Here is a 17,229-nt window from a genome sequence, read left to right as displayed (position 1 = left end):
GTGGGAAACCAGGGAGGAGCTGGCGGGCAGGTGCGAGGGCTGGACACTGATGGCACCACTCTCGGTGCCCGAAGGGCAAGGAGCTCTGGTTTGGCCAAGGTGCAGGAGAGAGGGAGCAGGCTGCTTAGGGGAAAGGAGGAGAACAGGAAATACACATGTATATTTGCACATTTAAAGTATCTTTGGGAGATAGGGAGATCTGCATTGCACACTTTCTAGCTCCTTTTTAATTTTGAACCATGTCAGTGTATTAGGTGGTCAAACGTTGGTTAAAACAAAAAAGGAGAGGATTCTTTAGAATTTTAGAATCAAGTGACAGAATCTTTGAAGCAGAACAGGAGAATTTCTGACCCCTGCTTGAATACTCCCAGCCCCCCAGGGACCCCTCCCTCCTGGTGCGTCAGGTTCAGCTGTGGATCAGTTCTGCCTAGAAAGACCTTGCTCACGCTGAGACCTCATGGGAGGGGACTGAGGGGAGAGGAAGGCAGGACTGGCACCCCAGGAGCTGGCCGTTGTGCTCAAGAAGGATCTGATCCTTCCAGCCCCAGGGGACGACTCCCTGTACTGATCTGCTCCCCAGGGCTGGCTCTGGGCCTCCACCAGGATCAAGCAGGTGTGACCTGGCCTGCTGAGAAGCAGTCTTGAGCTAGAGGAGGTGACCCCAGTGGATGCCGCCCCCCCACCCCCGGCGTGCCAGTTGGAGCAGTTCTTTCAAGTGTCAGCTGCCCAGCCGGAAGAAGAAAGTGCCCCATGAGGGGACTTCAGAAGCCCAGAGGAGACCTTAGGAGAGAGTGACAGGTGGGAGGAAGCAGGAAGGGCTGCCGGCCAGTCTTCAGGCCTCTCAGAGTTCAGTTGCCAGGTCTGACTCCCCAGCGCCTGACCTCGGAGTCCCCCTGGATGGCCACTGGCACCTTCCCCTCCGCCCAGTCCAGCTTCTGGCTCTGTCCTCTTGTTCTTGTTCCGTGTCCCCCTTCTAGCAGGAAGTGAGCCCCTCCCCTGGTCACTCTGCACCCCTCTCATGGACTCATGGTTACCTCTGTACATTTCTGCCCCGTCTTAAATGGCATGCTCACTCTGAGCCAGGCTCTGGGAAAAAAGACATGTCCAGCCTCCCTCTAAGGCCCATGTGCTCTGGGGAAGGAGAGGCTCTCTTGCTCGGCTTTTACCACACCCCATGCCCACTGAGGTCCCAGGAAGGGCAGACCTCAGCCACGTACCTTCAGCACCAGGCATGCAATGAACGGCCTGAGTGCTGAGGCTTGGAATGTATGTATGGGCCCAGGCCTCAGTGGGGCTTGGAGGCCACAGAGAATGGCAAATTCTGTCTGGCCTGCAGGGGGCTCCCAGACTGGGGAGGGTTGGGGTGGGGAAGGCAGGCAAAAGTGGACAGCACAGATGCTCAGGACTGTGGCAGGGGGGCCTGCCAATGCTGGGGGATCTTAAGCAGCCTGTACATGGGGGAGGCAAACCAAGGAAGGAAAGAGAAAGGGAGGCAAGAGCAGAAAGGTAAGTAGAGAAGAGGCTGTCGTGCTGGGAAGGCCTGGGCTGTCTCATGCAGCACAAGCTGAGGTGACTGTCCCACACAGCAGCTGTACCTGCTGCTGTGAGGGACAGTCACCTCAGCTTGTGCTGAGGTGTGAGCAGGGCCCACGTCCTGCAGGGCCTTAGTGCTAGTTGGGGCAGTGGGATCACCGAGGGAGCAAGGGGAGTGGTGGGAAGGGCTCTGAGGGGGGAGTCCCATCACCGGGCCGAGTTTTACACTGGGGGCTCAGTGAAGAATGAGAGGGCTGTGACCTGTGCTGGCCAGTCCACAGCTACTGGGCTAGGATTTTATTAAGTGGGAGACCCTGGGCAAGTTTCTTAACCTCGCTGTACCTCAGTTTTCCCAACTGCAAGATGGGATGATGACATTACCTATATCATAGGGCTACTGGGAGGGTTAAATGAGTTAACAGAGTCCAGCCTGTGGGAACTCTAGTAGCCACTAGAACAAGTATCAAGTCCGAGGAGCAAGGATGGCGCGTCCAAGCTCTTCCTCTTCTGCGGCAGCCGTTAGCCACGTCTCCCTTCCCCCGGCCCCCCAACAGAGGCAGCCCTTACCTTGTGCAGCCAATGGAGGTTCATCTGCTGCCCCACAGCGATGTGACATAGTGCCAGGACCTGAAGAGGGGGCCCCGAGGGGGACAGTCAGGGCCCATGTGTGACCCAAAGGTTTCTATGAGTTCCCAGACACCCTGCCGCCGCTGCCACTCTGAGCCTGGCTCGGAACCATCTACCGACCCTCCCTGTAGGCTTGGGAGTGCCCAGCTTAGCCCAAGCCTGGCCACCTCCCAGATTATTCTAGGTCTCTAGGCTCTTCCTCCTCTACAATTTCTCCCTTGAGAGTTCACTGGGCCTGCTGCCTTTGGGGTCCCCAGTGAATGTTTTGGGAGTTCAAGGCCCCAGGATTCTGAAGCAGACTTGAGCCTAGTCCCCTGAGAGCTTCTAGTTCAGCCTGGGGACTGACCTGAGTCTGAGGGAGTAGAGAATTGGGAGCAGGAACCAAAGCAGAAGCTTCCGGAAGAGACAGTCTGCAATGGGCCCTAGCAGCAAGATGGCTCTCACTGGGTCAGGAGGGAAACATTCCAGGATGGGGCAAAAGCCAGATGACCTCCCACCTTGAGACTGAGCCCCAGCGGTGCAGGAGACTACAAGGCCCTGGGAAAAGCCAGCTCCCCCCTTAGACCAGGGTGGCTCACCCTCCCCCTGGAAGCAGGCCTGCCTGCCTTCCGGGCAGCTGCACGTACCAGGAGGCCTGCGATGTAGGTGAAGGCGGCAGCGGTGGTCACGAGGATGGGCACCGACCAGTCGCTCCAGTAGCCCATGCGGTTGTAGAGGTACCTGCCGGGAGGGGGAGGGGTCAGACTTGCACCAGGGAGCCAGGAGGTTCCTGGAGGTCCAGCGGGCCATCCACTCTCATGGCCAGGGTCAGCGACCAGGCTGGGACCGCTCTGTGACACCATCACAGTTTCTGTGCTCACCGGTCAGGCCAGTGAACACCCAGGCAGGCCCAGAGGCATAAAGAAGAAAACAGCAATTCACCATCATTCTACTGCCCAGAAGGAACCATCACCAAGACTCTGTAGACTTCTCTTCCATGGGTTTCCCCTGATTTTATATTTTTGTAAAACAGCAAAGCCAGGACCCTGTCATGCCTAGCACATGTGCTCAGCTTGGGTTTTGGAGGGAGGTGCGAGGGTTCCAATCCCCCCTCTGCCTCTCACTGCAGGACTCTGCAGGGTTCCTTGGGGACAGGCTTCCCCAAGGTGAAGATGCCACTGACTGTGACACTGATCTCAATTTCAATGTGAGAATATTAAAATTTGGGGGTCCTAGGATTGCTCAGATACCATCATCCCTGACTTCTTGGAGCCTTTGTTTCTTCTTCTATAGGATGGAGAGAACAAAGTGCCCTTCACCAGGCTTCCTGAGCACGAAGTGAGGCAAGGCATGTGGTACGTACTCAATCAATTCTCTTCTCATTATTCACCCAAGAATTTACTGATGTCAGTAAAAACCCCGAGGAAGCGTGACTTTCGAACAGCCATGTGGTCTGCTGAATTAATGTGCCATATGTAGCCAGCCAACTTTCTACTAATGAAAACAGTTTCCAATGATTCAGTCTTATAAATGAACACACACACACAATTTTTTTTTGCACTGTATTATTATGTTCTTACGATAGGCTCCTACAAATAGAATTATAGGGTCAAATGGAATTTCCTTTTTAAAGCTCCTGGTAGGTGCTGCTTAGTTGCTCTCCAGAAAGACTGAACCACCCGCATCCTCCCTGGAGCTGGGGACACTGAGGCTCAGAGAAGGTGCGATTCACTGAGGGTAATCAGAGAACGTGAGCCGGCACCAGTCAGTCTCTGGCTTGCTGCCATCTTGGGCCTGGGAGGGGACACCAGGAGGACACGCTGGGGGCACCTGCCTTCCCCGCCACTCCCCCCCCTCCCCCACCCTCATCTTCAGATTCCAGAGGAAAACCTACTGCTTACACCACTGAGTGTACTCTTCTCACCATACAGCTGGAGAAACCGAGGCCCAAAGACGGGCAGGACCTGCTCCTTGGGAAGGACTCCTGAAAGAGGTTTTGGCGTCACTTGTCTCTTACTTTTGGCAGGGAGCCCTCCTGGAGAGCAACAGCCCACAGGGTCGCTCCCCGGCTCTCGACATCCTACCCTGACCACCTGCTTCTTGTTCACATCCTCTCACTGTGTGAATGATCCCCAGATACCGTCAAGACCTGGAGGGCCAGGCCAGGGTCTCCTGGATCCCAGCACTGACTCTAAGAAACCACAGTGGCATGTGAGGGAGCTGTGGGTCTCCAGGCCTTCCCTAAGTCCCAGGCAGGCCTTCCCCCTACAGTCTCCCCCTACACCCATCCTTTGCTTGAACTGCCCTGTAACAGGGCACTTACTCCCTGGGCAGAGTGAGGAACTTCTGTGGACAGTGTGACGCAAGTCCCTGTCCCAGATCTGCCCACATCTTGCTGTGGGACTCTGGAAAGTTTACTTAACCTCTCTAAGCTTCAGTCCCCTCAGACAGTCCCCAAACTGTTTTGGCATAAACTGGCTTTGCAGCTGCGGGTGAGTGCTGCCCTCTCAGGGCCTCAGTTTCCCCATCCATACATGACGGGGGTGGACCCAATGATCTCCCAGGCAGCAACCCTCCAGTTCAGAACTGTCCAGGGTCTGCCGTGGAGGGCCAGCAGGCAACGTTTCCAGCCATGCACTACACGGCCTATGCTCTGGATACCTGGGAGGATGAATAATTGATTGATGGCATTTAATAAAGGCCAGAGGCCACCTCTGGGACCCAGGCTTATCTTGCCAGGCTGCAGGGGGACAGCAGCACATCCTTTATTGTACTCATTAATGATAGGGCCACAGCCTCATGCCGTGCAGAGGAGAGTCGATCCCCAGACTCCATTAATGGCTCATTAATAGGATCGGCCCAGAATCCTAGCACCACAGACCATCAGAAGCTCAGAGCCCTAGAAATCCCACATTCTAACCTCATGGCCGCCTTCCAGCTGGAGCTCCGGCCTCCCAGGAAGCGGCCCTGAGGGTGACATGGATCTCTGAGCCCTCCCATGGCCATGGTCTCGTTCCAGCCTCAGAAAGACCTGATGAGGGACACCTGGGTGGCTCAGTGGGTTAAAGCCTCTGCCTTCGGCTCAGGTCATCATCCCAGGGTCCTGGGATCGAGCCCCGAATCGGGCTCTCTGCTCAGCCGGGAGCCTGCTTCCTCCTCTCTCTCTCTGCCTGCCTCTCTGCCTACTTGTGATCTCGGTCTGTCAAATAAATAAATAAATAATCTTTAAAAAAAAAAAAAAAAAGACAGACCTGATGAGGGGGTAGTTAATCCATCTCACGGAAGAAGAAACTGAGCTTAAGAGGGCCTTGGCTGGGTGCCTAGGTGGCTCAGTGGGTTAAGCCGCTGCCTTCGGCTCAGGTCATGATCTCAGGGTCCTGGGATCGAGTCCCGCATCGGGCTCTCTGCTCATCGGGGAGCCTGCTTCCCTCTCTCTCTCTGCCTGCCTCTCTGTCTACTTGTGATTTCTGTCAAATAAATAACTAAAATCTTTAAAAATAAATAAATAAAATAAAATAAAAATAAAAGAGGGCCTCGGCTGAGTGTGCTCATGGTCACAATGAACGGAGTTTGAGCTGAATATCCAGCAGGAAGGTAAAGACAGCAGGGGATGGCAAGCAAGGAGGCCTGGCTTCTAAGCCCCATCTCTGCTCCCAGTACCTGCGGGACCTGGGGCCTTGGTTTCCACACCTATCTATGGGGGAGTCCCCCGCTAGAACCCAGGGAAACTGCTCCCCTGCTCGTGCCTTCCACTGTCTGACAAAGGTAGGCCATGGAAGGGGTGAGGAAGAAGCAGGTGCCCTTGTGTATCCAGGTACGAGCCTCAGAAGGCCCTGCCCTTGGACCTGAGCCTCATGCCCATAAAGGACACTGAGCTATCCTGGAACCATAGCATCTTCCAGCCCAGCCCAAGGTCCTGCACAGGGATTTCAGATGCCTGGGATCTGGGATCATTTCCCCTGCTGAGGCCCTGGTCTTTTTCTGGGCCTTGGTGTTCTTATCTACAATGAGGTCCAGAGGCCCCAGACCCCGGCTGAGCCCTGCCCTAGTCTTCCGTTCTTATTTCCCATGAAAGCACACAAGGGAGGAAGCCGTGTTCTCCCCAGCTGGTCTCCGCTCCTGTAGACCTTTGTGCCTTCCAGAGGACTCTGTCCCCAAAAGCCACACAGAGAGCTCTGAGGGCCAGCCTGGGAGACAGGTTCAAACCAGAGCCCCCCAGTTCCAGCCCAAGGCCCTGGCACTGTGTCCCTGTCCTCCCTGTCCCCACTCACCAGTTGAATTCATCGTAGTCGTTGTGGGCCTCCCACCAGAAGTACAGCCAGGTGAGTGTGAGGCCAAAGGTGAAGGTGAGAAGCAGGAACCAGAGGCGCTCCCACTGGAAGACAGAGCAAGGAGAGGGTCAAATGAGATCAGGGGCTGACCACCTAGAATGTTCCTCCTGGCTCCCCCTTTATGGCTACACTTGCCAGGCAGAGATTACTAGCCTCTTTGTCCTCATGGGGACCCGAGGCTCAGAGCAGGAAGCAACCTGCCCAATACCACAGCACCCAAAGCCATAAAATGGTAGGGAGCTAGGATCAGAGTCAGGGGTCTGCCCCAGGAATCTTCTCTGCCCCTTCGGTTGAGGCTTTTCCAGGGAGCATTTCTGCCCATTCTGCCCATTTCCAGGAGCAGTATGCGCATTCTGGTGATGGCCCCCAGGAGCAAAGGCCATGTCTCCCCTAAGCCTTTGCACTGGCGTGGTCCTCTGCAGTCTGTGAGGTCACATCCCTCACCTTTCCTTCCCACATACACCTGCAGTGCAAGTGTTCCTTCCCACCTCTGTTCCATGCTCCCCATAGACGCACGGAGGCCCAGAGAAGTAAAGTGACTTGTCCTAGTCACACAGCAAGCCAGCAGAGACATAAAGACCAGTGCCCTGGTCTCTGGACTTGAAGCACAGGGTTCTGCCCCCCGTACCAGGTGCCGGCTCCTCGGACCTGAGCCATGTAGCCCCCCGTCTCCTGCAGGGATGGGGGTGAGGCCCCGACACTGCTGCTTCCGGAGAAGTCTGTAGGCACTTCCAGCTGAGCCCTCAGGTATACGCCTGCTTTCATCTGTCCCCTTATCTCAGAAGCACAACCAGCTGGGAACATCCTGCTCTCCGGGAAACTGCTGAGGTCATCAGAACAATCCAGTAGCGGGTGACAGGAAGTCAGTGCAGAAGAGAAAGAACCAAGACCACCCCCACCTTGAGGGGCTGCAGGGCTCTGGTAGCCGAGGCATCTCTTGCCTGGCCACCACCCGGAACTCCTGCGGGCTCCCAGCGGCTCCTCTAGGCTTTTTTAACCCTTCTAGCCCAGAGGCATGGCTCTAGCCCTGGTATGACCTCTTGATGGCTCCTTACTGCTTAGCCAAACAGGGAGGCCCCTCTGGGGGGTGTTCCACCTACCTCCCTAGCTGCATCCCCTTCCTCTACCGGTTCTCTCACCCTGGTTTACTAGCCTGACATTCCCATTCACCTTTCAAGTCAGCGCACATGTCAGTTCCTCTGTGAAGTCTTCCTGGATTCCACCTCCACCACCACACTGCTCCCTCCCGCAGCATCAGAGCCCCTGTCTTTAAACTCATGCCCTGTGCCCCGCAATCTGCTCCTGGGACCAGATCTCCTGATCTACTGCAGGGTCTGCAAGGATACATGCCCTTATAATTTATGACTGCAGTAGGAACACGTACAAGAGGAGGGAAAGATCATTCACTGCCTAGGACACCTCCATCTTGTGCCACTAAGAGACACCACCATGGAGCGGCTGTGTGTACAGTGTCTGGAGCCAGACTTCTTGTCTCCCAAGCTGTATCAGCACAGGCATAACCTCTCCGTGCCTCAGTTTATTCGCGTGTGTGGCGAGGACAGTGAGAGTACATACGCCATGGGTGGATAGAGGATTAAATGAGATAATAGGAGCCAAGTGCTCAAAACCAGGCCCGCAAGCTGTCAGTGCTCCAGCAGCATCTTCAAGCACGCTCTACCTCCCAGGCATACAGGAAAGGCCCTGGAACCCAGAGGCGCTGTGACGCTCCACTCCCAGAACCCACTCCACGCCTCGCCCTGGGCAAGAGGGTCTGAGTTTGGGTGACAGTGAAAGCAGCTTCCTCCACTCACTGTCACATGCAGAGCTCAGGCTGCCTTGCTTTGCCCCACTTTACACATAAACAGAGCCGTGGAGGTCATAGCTCCCTGAAAGTGGGGAGGTGGTGGCTTCTCAGACGGGGTGAGAACTTGTGTCTGTCCCGCCCAGACCGAGAGCAGCACGAGCCCTGGCTCCAGGCCCATGAGGCTCAGCTTTGCTTAGGAATGGAGAAACCCCAGATGGGAGCAGGGCAAGCCGTGGGTCTTCCTGGAGCACAGGAACCCTGACAGCTACCCATGAACGGCTGGCATGCTTCCAGGGAACAGAGAAGGGCCAGGCTTCAGCCATGGGGGCTGAGGGCTATGGAGTGCCCCATCAGAGCCAGCACCCCAGCCTGGCAGGCCTAGCATCCCCTGGGCCTCGACTTCCTCAGAGTTCTTCTTGCTGCCTCCAGTCCTCATTTGCTCACAAATATGAATTCATTCGCCACCGCCAATCCGCCCCACCCCCACCCCAATTTCCTGCAGAGTGCAGCTGGCTGGTCCCAGGCCAGCTTAAACATTGGTCTTCCAAGACTGAGCCACCTCTGGTCATGCCCCAGCTCAAGAGTCTCACGGACTTCAGCTGTCCTCTGTGCCCGCACCTGGGCCTTAGAGGCCACGCACCGAATAGCCCCCAGTTCCTCACACAGGCTCTCACAGGCATCATTCATGCTTCTGCACAAGCCATATCCTCCATTTAGAAGGCAAGCCCTCTCTGGTTCACAGGGCGACCTTCCTCCTCCCTGTAGCCTTCCCTGTCCCAGCAGGGAGAACCTCCTCTCCACAGAGTTTCCAGAACCGTGGCCCCCATGTCTGGGCAGAGACCCTGCAGCTCTGTAGTTGCCTCTGTGGGTCTTCTCTGCTCCACCGTAAGTGCCTTCGAGATCTGGGTGGTCTTCACATTTCCAGGGTGGGGTGGGAGCGTAAGAAAGATTTGATAAGGAAACGATAGCTGAGAAAGACCCTTTCTCCTACTCCGGCATGAGGACTCCCACCCAGGAGAGGTTTCACGGGGGGCTAACCACCCATCCCCCACAGAGGGGCCCGTGGGCTTCTGTGCAGCCCCAGCCACCAGCGGTGGGGGGGACATCTGTCCACAGAGATCGTCCACCTCAGCAGGGGCAAGGCTGCTGTACCTGTGGTCCATAGACAAGGTTCTGAGGGGGCTCTGGGTGAGGGGTGAGCCTCAGCCGATGATGGGTCCTATCCCAGGCAAGCAACCTGAATTCAGGGACCGTGGCAGGTTAGAGAACCCACTCCAGGGGCTGGGAAGGGGGCCTAGGGTGAGGTTCGATGCAGGACCCGGGGGCAATTCCAACAGATGGCCAGGGAGACCACAGAGGTTGGGGGGCCCACAGCAGACAGGAGCCCTCTGCACTCAGGACCACTGTCCCACTTGGCCATATCCTGACAGCAGGGCAGGGAGGACTGAGCAAGACTGAGGAACTGCCCTGCCCTGGGCCTGGACAGGGTCCCGGATGAGAAAACTTGAGATGGCAGGTGGGTGAGACACCCAGGGTACGGAGGAGATGGGGGCCAGGCCTAAGCAACAAGGAGCTAGGAATCCCATTACCAGAACCAGGCATGAGCTGGGGGTGGGGGCCACCTAGAGATGAAAATCTTGGGAGCTGGGAGGTGGGGGCTCCAAGGTCACAAGGAGCCCATAGATGGGGATGGAGAGGCCCAATCCCAGTGGGGAGGCAGCAGGTCACTGTAAGAACAATCAGAGGAAAAATCTGGATGGTAGGGGCTGGAAGAAAGGGGAAGGGAAGGCCAGGAACTGGCGGAGGAAGAGGCGGGCAGCAGCTCCACCAACAAAGGGGCTCCAGACAGCAGCACAGGTCCCTTGTTGGGGCTACGACAGGAGAGAGGCCTGGGCCTCCTCCCGGGAGGAGCGCGCTCCGGGGTCACGGCCAGCTGTGAGGGATGGTGGACCTGCTGGCCCTCCCTCACCTCTCCCAGTCTGCAAAGGGCTTAGGGGTCTCTATCTGTGGGTTTTTATCCCCATCCAAGAGCAAATGAAGACCCCAAGCCTCGGAGAAGGGCCAGTACATACAGCTGAGCGAGCAGTGGACCCCCACTAAGAAGGGGCACTCATGATGCTTACCATCAGTATGTATTTTTATCATGGCCCTTTCCCAGCAGACCCTGGACATGGCCCTGCAGGAGGGCAGCCGTTTGCTAATTTCACCAAGGCTCAAATACGCATGAGTAGAGGGGAATCAGAGGTTGAGCGACATACCCAAGGTCACCTAGTAGGGGAAGCTGGAGGTGGGATTGAACCCAGGCATCCTGATGGAGGCAGTCCTCTGCGGGTCCCCTTTGAGAGCCAGCCCTGCACAGCTCTCCCCACAAACCCACCCTTGCCAGCTGGGACTGTTGCCCGGTATAGTTGCCCAGTGTGGGTCACTGTGATTCCTCGCTCCTCTCTCCCTGGGCTCCACACTGGGCCAAAACTCCTTCTCCTTCAGGGAGCGCCCCCATCCCTCCAGCCCTTGAAGACCTTTTCCTGAGCAATTCTGCACAGGCTCTCAGTACCCACCAACTTGGCCTTCAATCCTATTCTGAAATCTGGAGATGAAAAGAGCCTGGGCTCGGGAGGCAGATGGACCAGTCTCTGCCTCTTGGGCAAGTGAAACCCTCTGGGCCTCAGTTTCCTCATCTGCAAAATGGGAAAATAACCCCCTACCTTGCAGGGCTGATATTGAGTATATGTCAGTGGCACAGGGGAGGTACATAAAAGGGCACCATTCCCTGGGCTGTGGACTCCTTTAGGGCAGGGATGGCTGAACTAGGTCTGTGTGACCTGGGCCCACAGAGCACAGGTGGCATTCAGACCTTGTGTAAAGAACAGAAGAGGGTGCCAGCATGACTGACCCAGAGAGGCTTTGGGCCAGTAGCGGACAAGGTCATCACCAACCCAGACGTAGCCTCAGGCTGAGGCCGCGGGCCTCCAGGAACCAAGGGAAGGAGGTCCTGTGATACGCAGCCGCCTTCCTTCAGAACCTTCTAGCCGCCGGAGCAGAACAAAGGTCAGGTAGTCCCTGAACTGACCAGGCACAAGGGGAAGCGGAGAGCAGCTGGGAAGGGGCCAGGCCCTGGCTGTGAGCTCACTAGGCTGCTCCATCCCTGAGCCAGCAGCAGTGGGAGAGAGAACCACAGAGGCCCCAGCCCCAGAGGCCAGGGCATCCAGCCCTGTGCCCCCTGCCTCATCTCCTCCCATGCTTGTCCCCCGCTCCCCCCCAGGAAGGCCAGTCCCCCCATCTCGCACCAAGCCACAGTGTGCCAATTTCCCAGAGGCCACTTCTCCTCCTCGCTGTCTCCTGTTGATGGTCACGTCTTCTCCTCACCCCTCTCCGTGTCTGTCCCGCCCACCCCAGAGCCTTCTGCCTTCAGAGAAAAACGTGCCATGCTGAAAGAGCTTGTAAGCAGCAGGGTCTCACGTAGCCACAAAGCCTGGGCTGCAGCCACATCCCCTGCACAGGAAATGTGGGCCCAGGCCCTGCAGCTTGCTGCTCACCTCAGGTCCCTGCTGGCCCCACGCTGCAGCCCCAAGCCAGGATGCACCCCCTCAACCACCCCCAACTCCCCACCACCCAGAATCCAGAAGCCAGCCTTGGCTTGCCCACAGACTTCAGTGTCACAGGACGGCAGAGCCAGCACTGGGTGCTGGCCTCTTGTTTCCCAGCTGTCACCACCCACCCCCCTTTCCCTGGGCAGAGACTGCCTCTGAGCCTCCAGGAGAGGTGCCCGCCCTGTGTCTCTTCCTGCAGCTCCAAGGGTGGGTGCTCTCCCTCTGAACTGAACGTCCTTCCTTCAGAGACAGCAGCTGGATAGGGACACGCTGCCGCTGGGAGCCCAGCAACACTGGTTTCGGACCCCAGACTGGCCACCAGGAGAAGACATGCGTTTATTCTCTTGAGCACCAGCTGCCTGCACCGTAAAATGAGGACAGCAGGTTGGCAAGGTGGCACAGACCCGCAAGGACCTGCATGTCCCTGTGTCCCTCCCTGAGGTGCCACTGACCTCTGCCCCCTCCACGGCCTCCCTGAAGCTGGCTCTCCGATACCACACAGAACAAGTCCAGCCAAGGGGCAAGAAATATTGGGGTCAGATGACCAGGGGGTGGGGGGAATGCAAGCAAGAGCCACTGGACTGTACTTCTCAGCCCTCCTCCCCACAAGCCTCACGGCTGTGTGCCACCAGCTTAGGATCAAGCCTCAGCTTCCTCCTCTGTTCATGGGGATGACATCACCTCCACGTCATGGGAGGGCTGCCAGGCCCGCATGTGATTACAGATGTAAGCTGTAAGTTGCCAAATCCATGGTTGTTCCTTTAATTATCATTTCACATCTGACAGCCCTTTAATTACGTGAAGACAGTGATCAAGACTACCACCCCCCCGCCACCCCCCCTGCCCTACACCAGATTTTTTCCGGCTGCTGAGGATAGCCAGTAGCTCACGTGCCCCCAGCCTAGGATGGGTGCCAGGGTCGGCGGGGTGCACGGATGCCCCGTGCCCACTCCCAGCCCCACAGTGCCAGCTGCGGGAGGACAGAGCCCTGCGTGAGCTCTTCACAGGGTGGGGGCAGGGTGCTCCTGAGACACCCCCGCCTGCTCCATCTCCTTTCATCCTCTCTTCTCTCAGCTCTGCAAAGCAGGCGGTAGAGCTGGAGGAAAGCAGGGCTTGGAGAGGGGAAGTGACTTGCCCAAGGCCACAAAGGGCAACCCTAAGAGTGAAGCCAGAATTCACACCCAGGTCTGAGTGCCTTCAGCATCTCCAACTATCCCAGAGCAATGGTAAGTAGGACAGGTAATTATCCTGTTTGACCAAGGAGGAAGTTGGCTCAGAGGGGTAAGGCCTGGCCCAAGTTCACCAAGTGAGTCATAGGCAGTGCCAGGCCAGGAACCCTGGAATTTCAGTTAGAAAAGTGTTCAGAGACCATTTCACCTCATCCTCTACAGACCCCATTCTGAAATGGAGAAACTGAGACCTGGAAGCAAGGACACAAGATCAAGACACGGTAAATCAGTACAGAAAGGATGGCGCATTTAACAGATGGTGTTGGGACCTCTGGACATCCATTTGTTAAAAATTTAGACCCCTACCTCACACTCCATACTAAACCAAATCCCAGCATCTGTGTCCTTGCCACCACTCTCTTCTAGTCACCCTAGACACACGTGCTGAGCCCTGCCTGTGCAGTGGGAGGTGAATGAGGTCTGGAATCCCACTGGAGCAACCCCCACAGATGACCGAGCAGACAGCAGGCAGCTCCAGTCGTAGGTACTGGTGTGGAGAATAGGACTGCTCAGGAGACAGCCAATTACAGGAGGGGGTACAGTCTGGAGGGCTTCCTGGAGGAGGAGATGCCTGCAATAAATTTGGAAGGAAAGGGCTTGCTGAGATGACAGGTCAGGGGGCCTAGATTGGGGCAGAGGGAGGGAGTAGAAGTATGATGGCGCAGAGCTCAGCAGCTTTTATTTGGTGGAACTGGCTTCCTTTCCTATGGGCATATAAAAGCTTTCTCTATGTCAGAGTATTTGCTTGCATCTATACTGTATATTTTCTCTTATTTGATCATTTTACTTTATTATTTTTTAAAAAAGATTTTATTTATTTATTTGACACAGAGAGACGGCGAGAGAGGGAACACAAGCAGGGAGAGTGGGAGAAGGAGAAGCAAGCTTCTCACTGAGCAGGGAGCCCAATGCAGGGCTTGATCCCAGGACCCTGGGATCATGACCTGAATCAAAGGCACACACTTAACGACTGAGTCATCCAGGCGCCCTGACTTTATTATGACTTTTGCATAAAAATTTAAACTTTTGGGGTGCCTGGGTGGCTCAGTCAGTTAAGTGTCTAACTTCAGCTCAGATCATGATCTCAGGGTCCGGGGATTGATCCCTGAATGGGGCTCCATGCTCAGTGGAGTCTGCTTGTCCCTCTGCCCCTCCTCCCCCACTTGTGCTCTCTCATAACACATGCACAACACATTAAATAAATAAAATTTATTATAGGTTTTGTCTTTGGTATTGTGTTTAAGAAAGGTAGCTCTGGGGTGCCTGGGTGGCTCAGTGGGTTAAGCCTCTGCCTTTAGCTCAGGTCATAGTCTCAGGGTCCTGGGATGGAGGCCCGCATCAGGCTCTCTGCTCAGCAGGGAGCCTACTTCCTCCTCTATCTCTGCTTGCTGCTCTGCCTCTCTCTCTGTGTCAAATAAATAAATAAAATCTTAAAAAAGAAAGAAAGAAAGAAAGGTAGCTTAAGTCTATATATCTGACTTGTATTTTATACTGGTAATTTCTTGGCTTCGTTGTTTACATTCAAATCTGTAATCTGCCCAGCTCTCTGTCCGCCTCTGTCTACGGCTCCACGTGGACGTATGCGTGCACGCACAGAGAGAGGCTGGAAAGCCATTTCTCTCAAGTGTTAAGATTAGAATTCCTTCTACTTTACATCTTTCCAAGTCGTTTGAATTTCTTCAACAAATGTGTACTTCCTAAATAGAAAAGAGGAGTTTAAAAATAGAAAAAAAAAAACAATTTAATCCATCTGGAATGTATTTGGGTGTGAGGTAAGAGGCAGGGATCTAATTTTACTTCCACCAAATGGATGCCTCAGCTGTCCCTGCACGGTCTATGAAGTCTGGCATCATTTCCGTGCTCATGATGTGCGCGCGCTGCTTCTAGGCTTTCTAGTCTGTCCTAGAGCAGCCCGTTCCCCATGGGTGGGTGCTGCCTGGCTGAGCTCTGCACCTTGTGCCTCCGCCGGGGTCCCCACTCTGATTTCAGGTCCTCGGCACCACATGGCCCTGCAGAGCCAAGAGAGAGGTTGAGGGGTGCCTACCCATGGAGTCTGCCCTCTTGCAGGCTAGGTCTCGGGCATGCCTGCTCTTCCAGTCATCCTCCTGTTTCACCCATGCCACGTGCCAAATAGGGGGACTGATGTACCAGAAAAGCCTGGGAGATGTCAGGTGGGAAGGGTGTGGAAGGCCCTGGCAGGATTACTCTGGCCCTGACCCAGGAGATCTGCGGGGGAGTGGGTGGCCTGGGGAGGTTTATAGCATTAGGGCCAAAGCAGGGAAAGGGATTAGAGTCCCCACCCACAGCCAGCTCCTGACAGCCTAAGAGGCCGGATTGATTTTTCTGGGCTACCGAGAGCCAGGCAATTAGGCCTCTGACTGCCCTTGCTTCTGCTGGGGACTGCTGAGAGCGGCTCATTAGGCGGGACGATGGAACCAGGCCTGGCCTGCAGCATCCCGCCTCCCCGCACACGTCCTGTGGGCTACACCAGCCCACAGGGAGATGGGAGTGGGAGGGCTGGGGGACCTGAGGAGGGGTTACCCCAGGCTCTTAGAGGGCCCTGCCAGGGTGGCAGAGTGCCGGGTGCCAGCGCCCCCTATCATCTCCCACCCTGCTTGGGCTCCCTAAGCAGACACTCAAGATGGTCACAGAATGTTAGCCGCTTCCCCTGGAGTGCACACGGCCATGCCGCCACACTGCCAGGCACCCAGGGCACTGGCCGGGGAGGAGCTGGGTGGAGTGTCGGGGTTCCTGAAGGCCAAGACGGGTGTGGCTTTATTGCTGCAATAAGGAGGATGACACAAGGTCTTATCCCCACTCTATTTGTTTTATTATATTATTATTATTATTTTTTAAAGATTTTATTTATTTATTTGACAGACAGAGATCACAAGTAGGCAGAGATGCAGTCAGAGAAAGGAGGAAGCAGGCTCCCTGCAGAGAGCCTGATGTGGGGCTCAATTCCAGGACCCTGGGATCATGACCTGAGCTGAAGGCAGAGGCTTTAACCCACTGAGCCACCCAGGTGCCCCTATTTTATTTTTTTAAATCCCCATTTTAGGGATTTAGGGATCAGAAGGCACCCCTCTGACCTGCTGGGCGCCTTTTCGCCAAAGCACCAGAAAAGGGAACAGGGAAGTTTATAGGGTGAACACGCTTTCACCAAGGTTGGGACAGCGGTCTCCCTTGTACAAGATGTGAGGGAGCACTGGTACCCCCTTGGGGCATATGACTCTGCACCTCCATCTAACCCATAAGAAAGCTGAGGCCCAGAGAGGGTCTGACCTGGCCTAGAGTCCCACACTAAGTCACTGATGGAAGCAGGGTGGAGTTCAGGCCACAGGTCCCTGGCCAGGGATGCCCAAGTACTTTCAGCTGACTGCAGTGACACCCTGGAGCCTATGGCAAAGGCGGCTTTATCCAGGGAGCCCACCTTATATTCCCGAGTAGGACACACTCTCCCCTGGAGGTCCACCTGGTAGGGCTAGGACAAAGAGGTGGGGACCCAGCTGGGGAAGTCTCCACCCCGGGGGCTCCTGCACACTGCCAGCAGGGTCCAGTCTCTGCTCCCAGGGTGGCCTGGGAGGTCCCACAGCGAAACCCACACCCTCATCTGCCAACCACAGCCAGGAGCACCAGAAGGCAGTATGCACCTGTCTACAAGTGTATGCTCGCCCCCTCCCAGACCACCCAATCCCCAAGAGCTCATCAGAGGCCTTGTCCTGGGTGCAGTCAGCAGGACGGCAGGCCTGGTCCCTAACTGGCTTCCTCACTATTCTTCCACTCCCCAGCTCCGTCATCCTACAGGCTCTGCCCCAAGACCTGAGCCCTGCTCCCACAACACTGAGTCCTTTAGGACACACAGAAAGTCACAGTCCATGGGGGCAGCCCAGGCCGGAGGTGCTACGAGAGCTCAGGGAAGTGGGCCTGGTTCTTTTTATGTTTAAGGAGATAACTCTTAGAGGAGTAGGCATTTGCCACGAGCCTCGCAAGGTAAAGAGAGAAGGGGCACTGCAAGCGACGGGGCAGCCTGAGTACAGGCCCAGTGCCATGAAGAGGTGAGGCCATCCTGGGAGGGGTTGGGTATGGGGGGGAAATGATGGACTTCCCCCAGCAGGGGTCTTCCTGAGTGGCTG

The 17,229-nt window shown here is 55.9% G+C and overlaps 1 protein-coding gene across 12 annotated transcripts in view; it reads right to left on the bottom strand.

Annotated features, from left to right (window-relative positions):
• GDPD5 (glycerophosphodiester phosphodiesterase domain containing 5) overlaps positions 1 to 17,229 on the bottom strand; it is an 83,131-nt gene that overhangs the window by 20,365 nt on the left and 45,537 nt on the right. For 11 of the 12 annotated variants that reach the window (XM_082747191.1, XM_082747193.1, XM_082747192.1 and 8 more), the window contains 3 exons: positions 6,411 to 6,514; positions 2,787 to 2,880; positions 2,101 to 2,160 (listed from right to left, as the gene is read on the bottom strand). In XM_082747191.1, coding sequence (XP_082603317.1) covers positions 2,101 to 2,160; positions 2,787 to 2,880; positions 6,411 to 6,514 — 258 coding nt within the window. Of the gene's footprint in view, positions 1 to 2,100; positions 2,162 to 2,786; positions 2,881 to 6,410; positions 6,515 to 17,229 lie in introns of all 12 variants that reach the window. The other variant, XM_082747186.1, reaches the window with a different exon arrangement.

This window comes from Mustela nivalis, assembly GCF_964662115.1.
Source record: "Mustela nivalis genome assembly, chromosome: 9".
Lineage (NCBI taxonomy): Eukaryota > Metazoa > Chordata > Mammalia > Carnivora > Mustelidae > Mustela > Mustela nivalis.
This window is presented reverse-complemented; position numbering and strand designations above follow the sequence as displayed.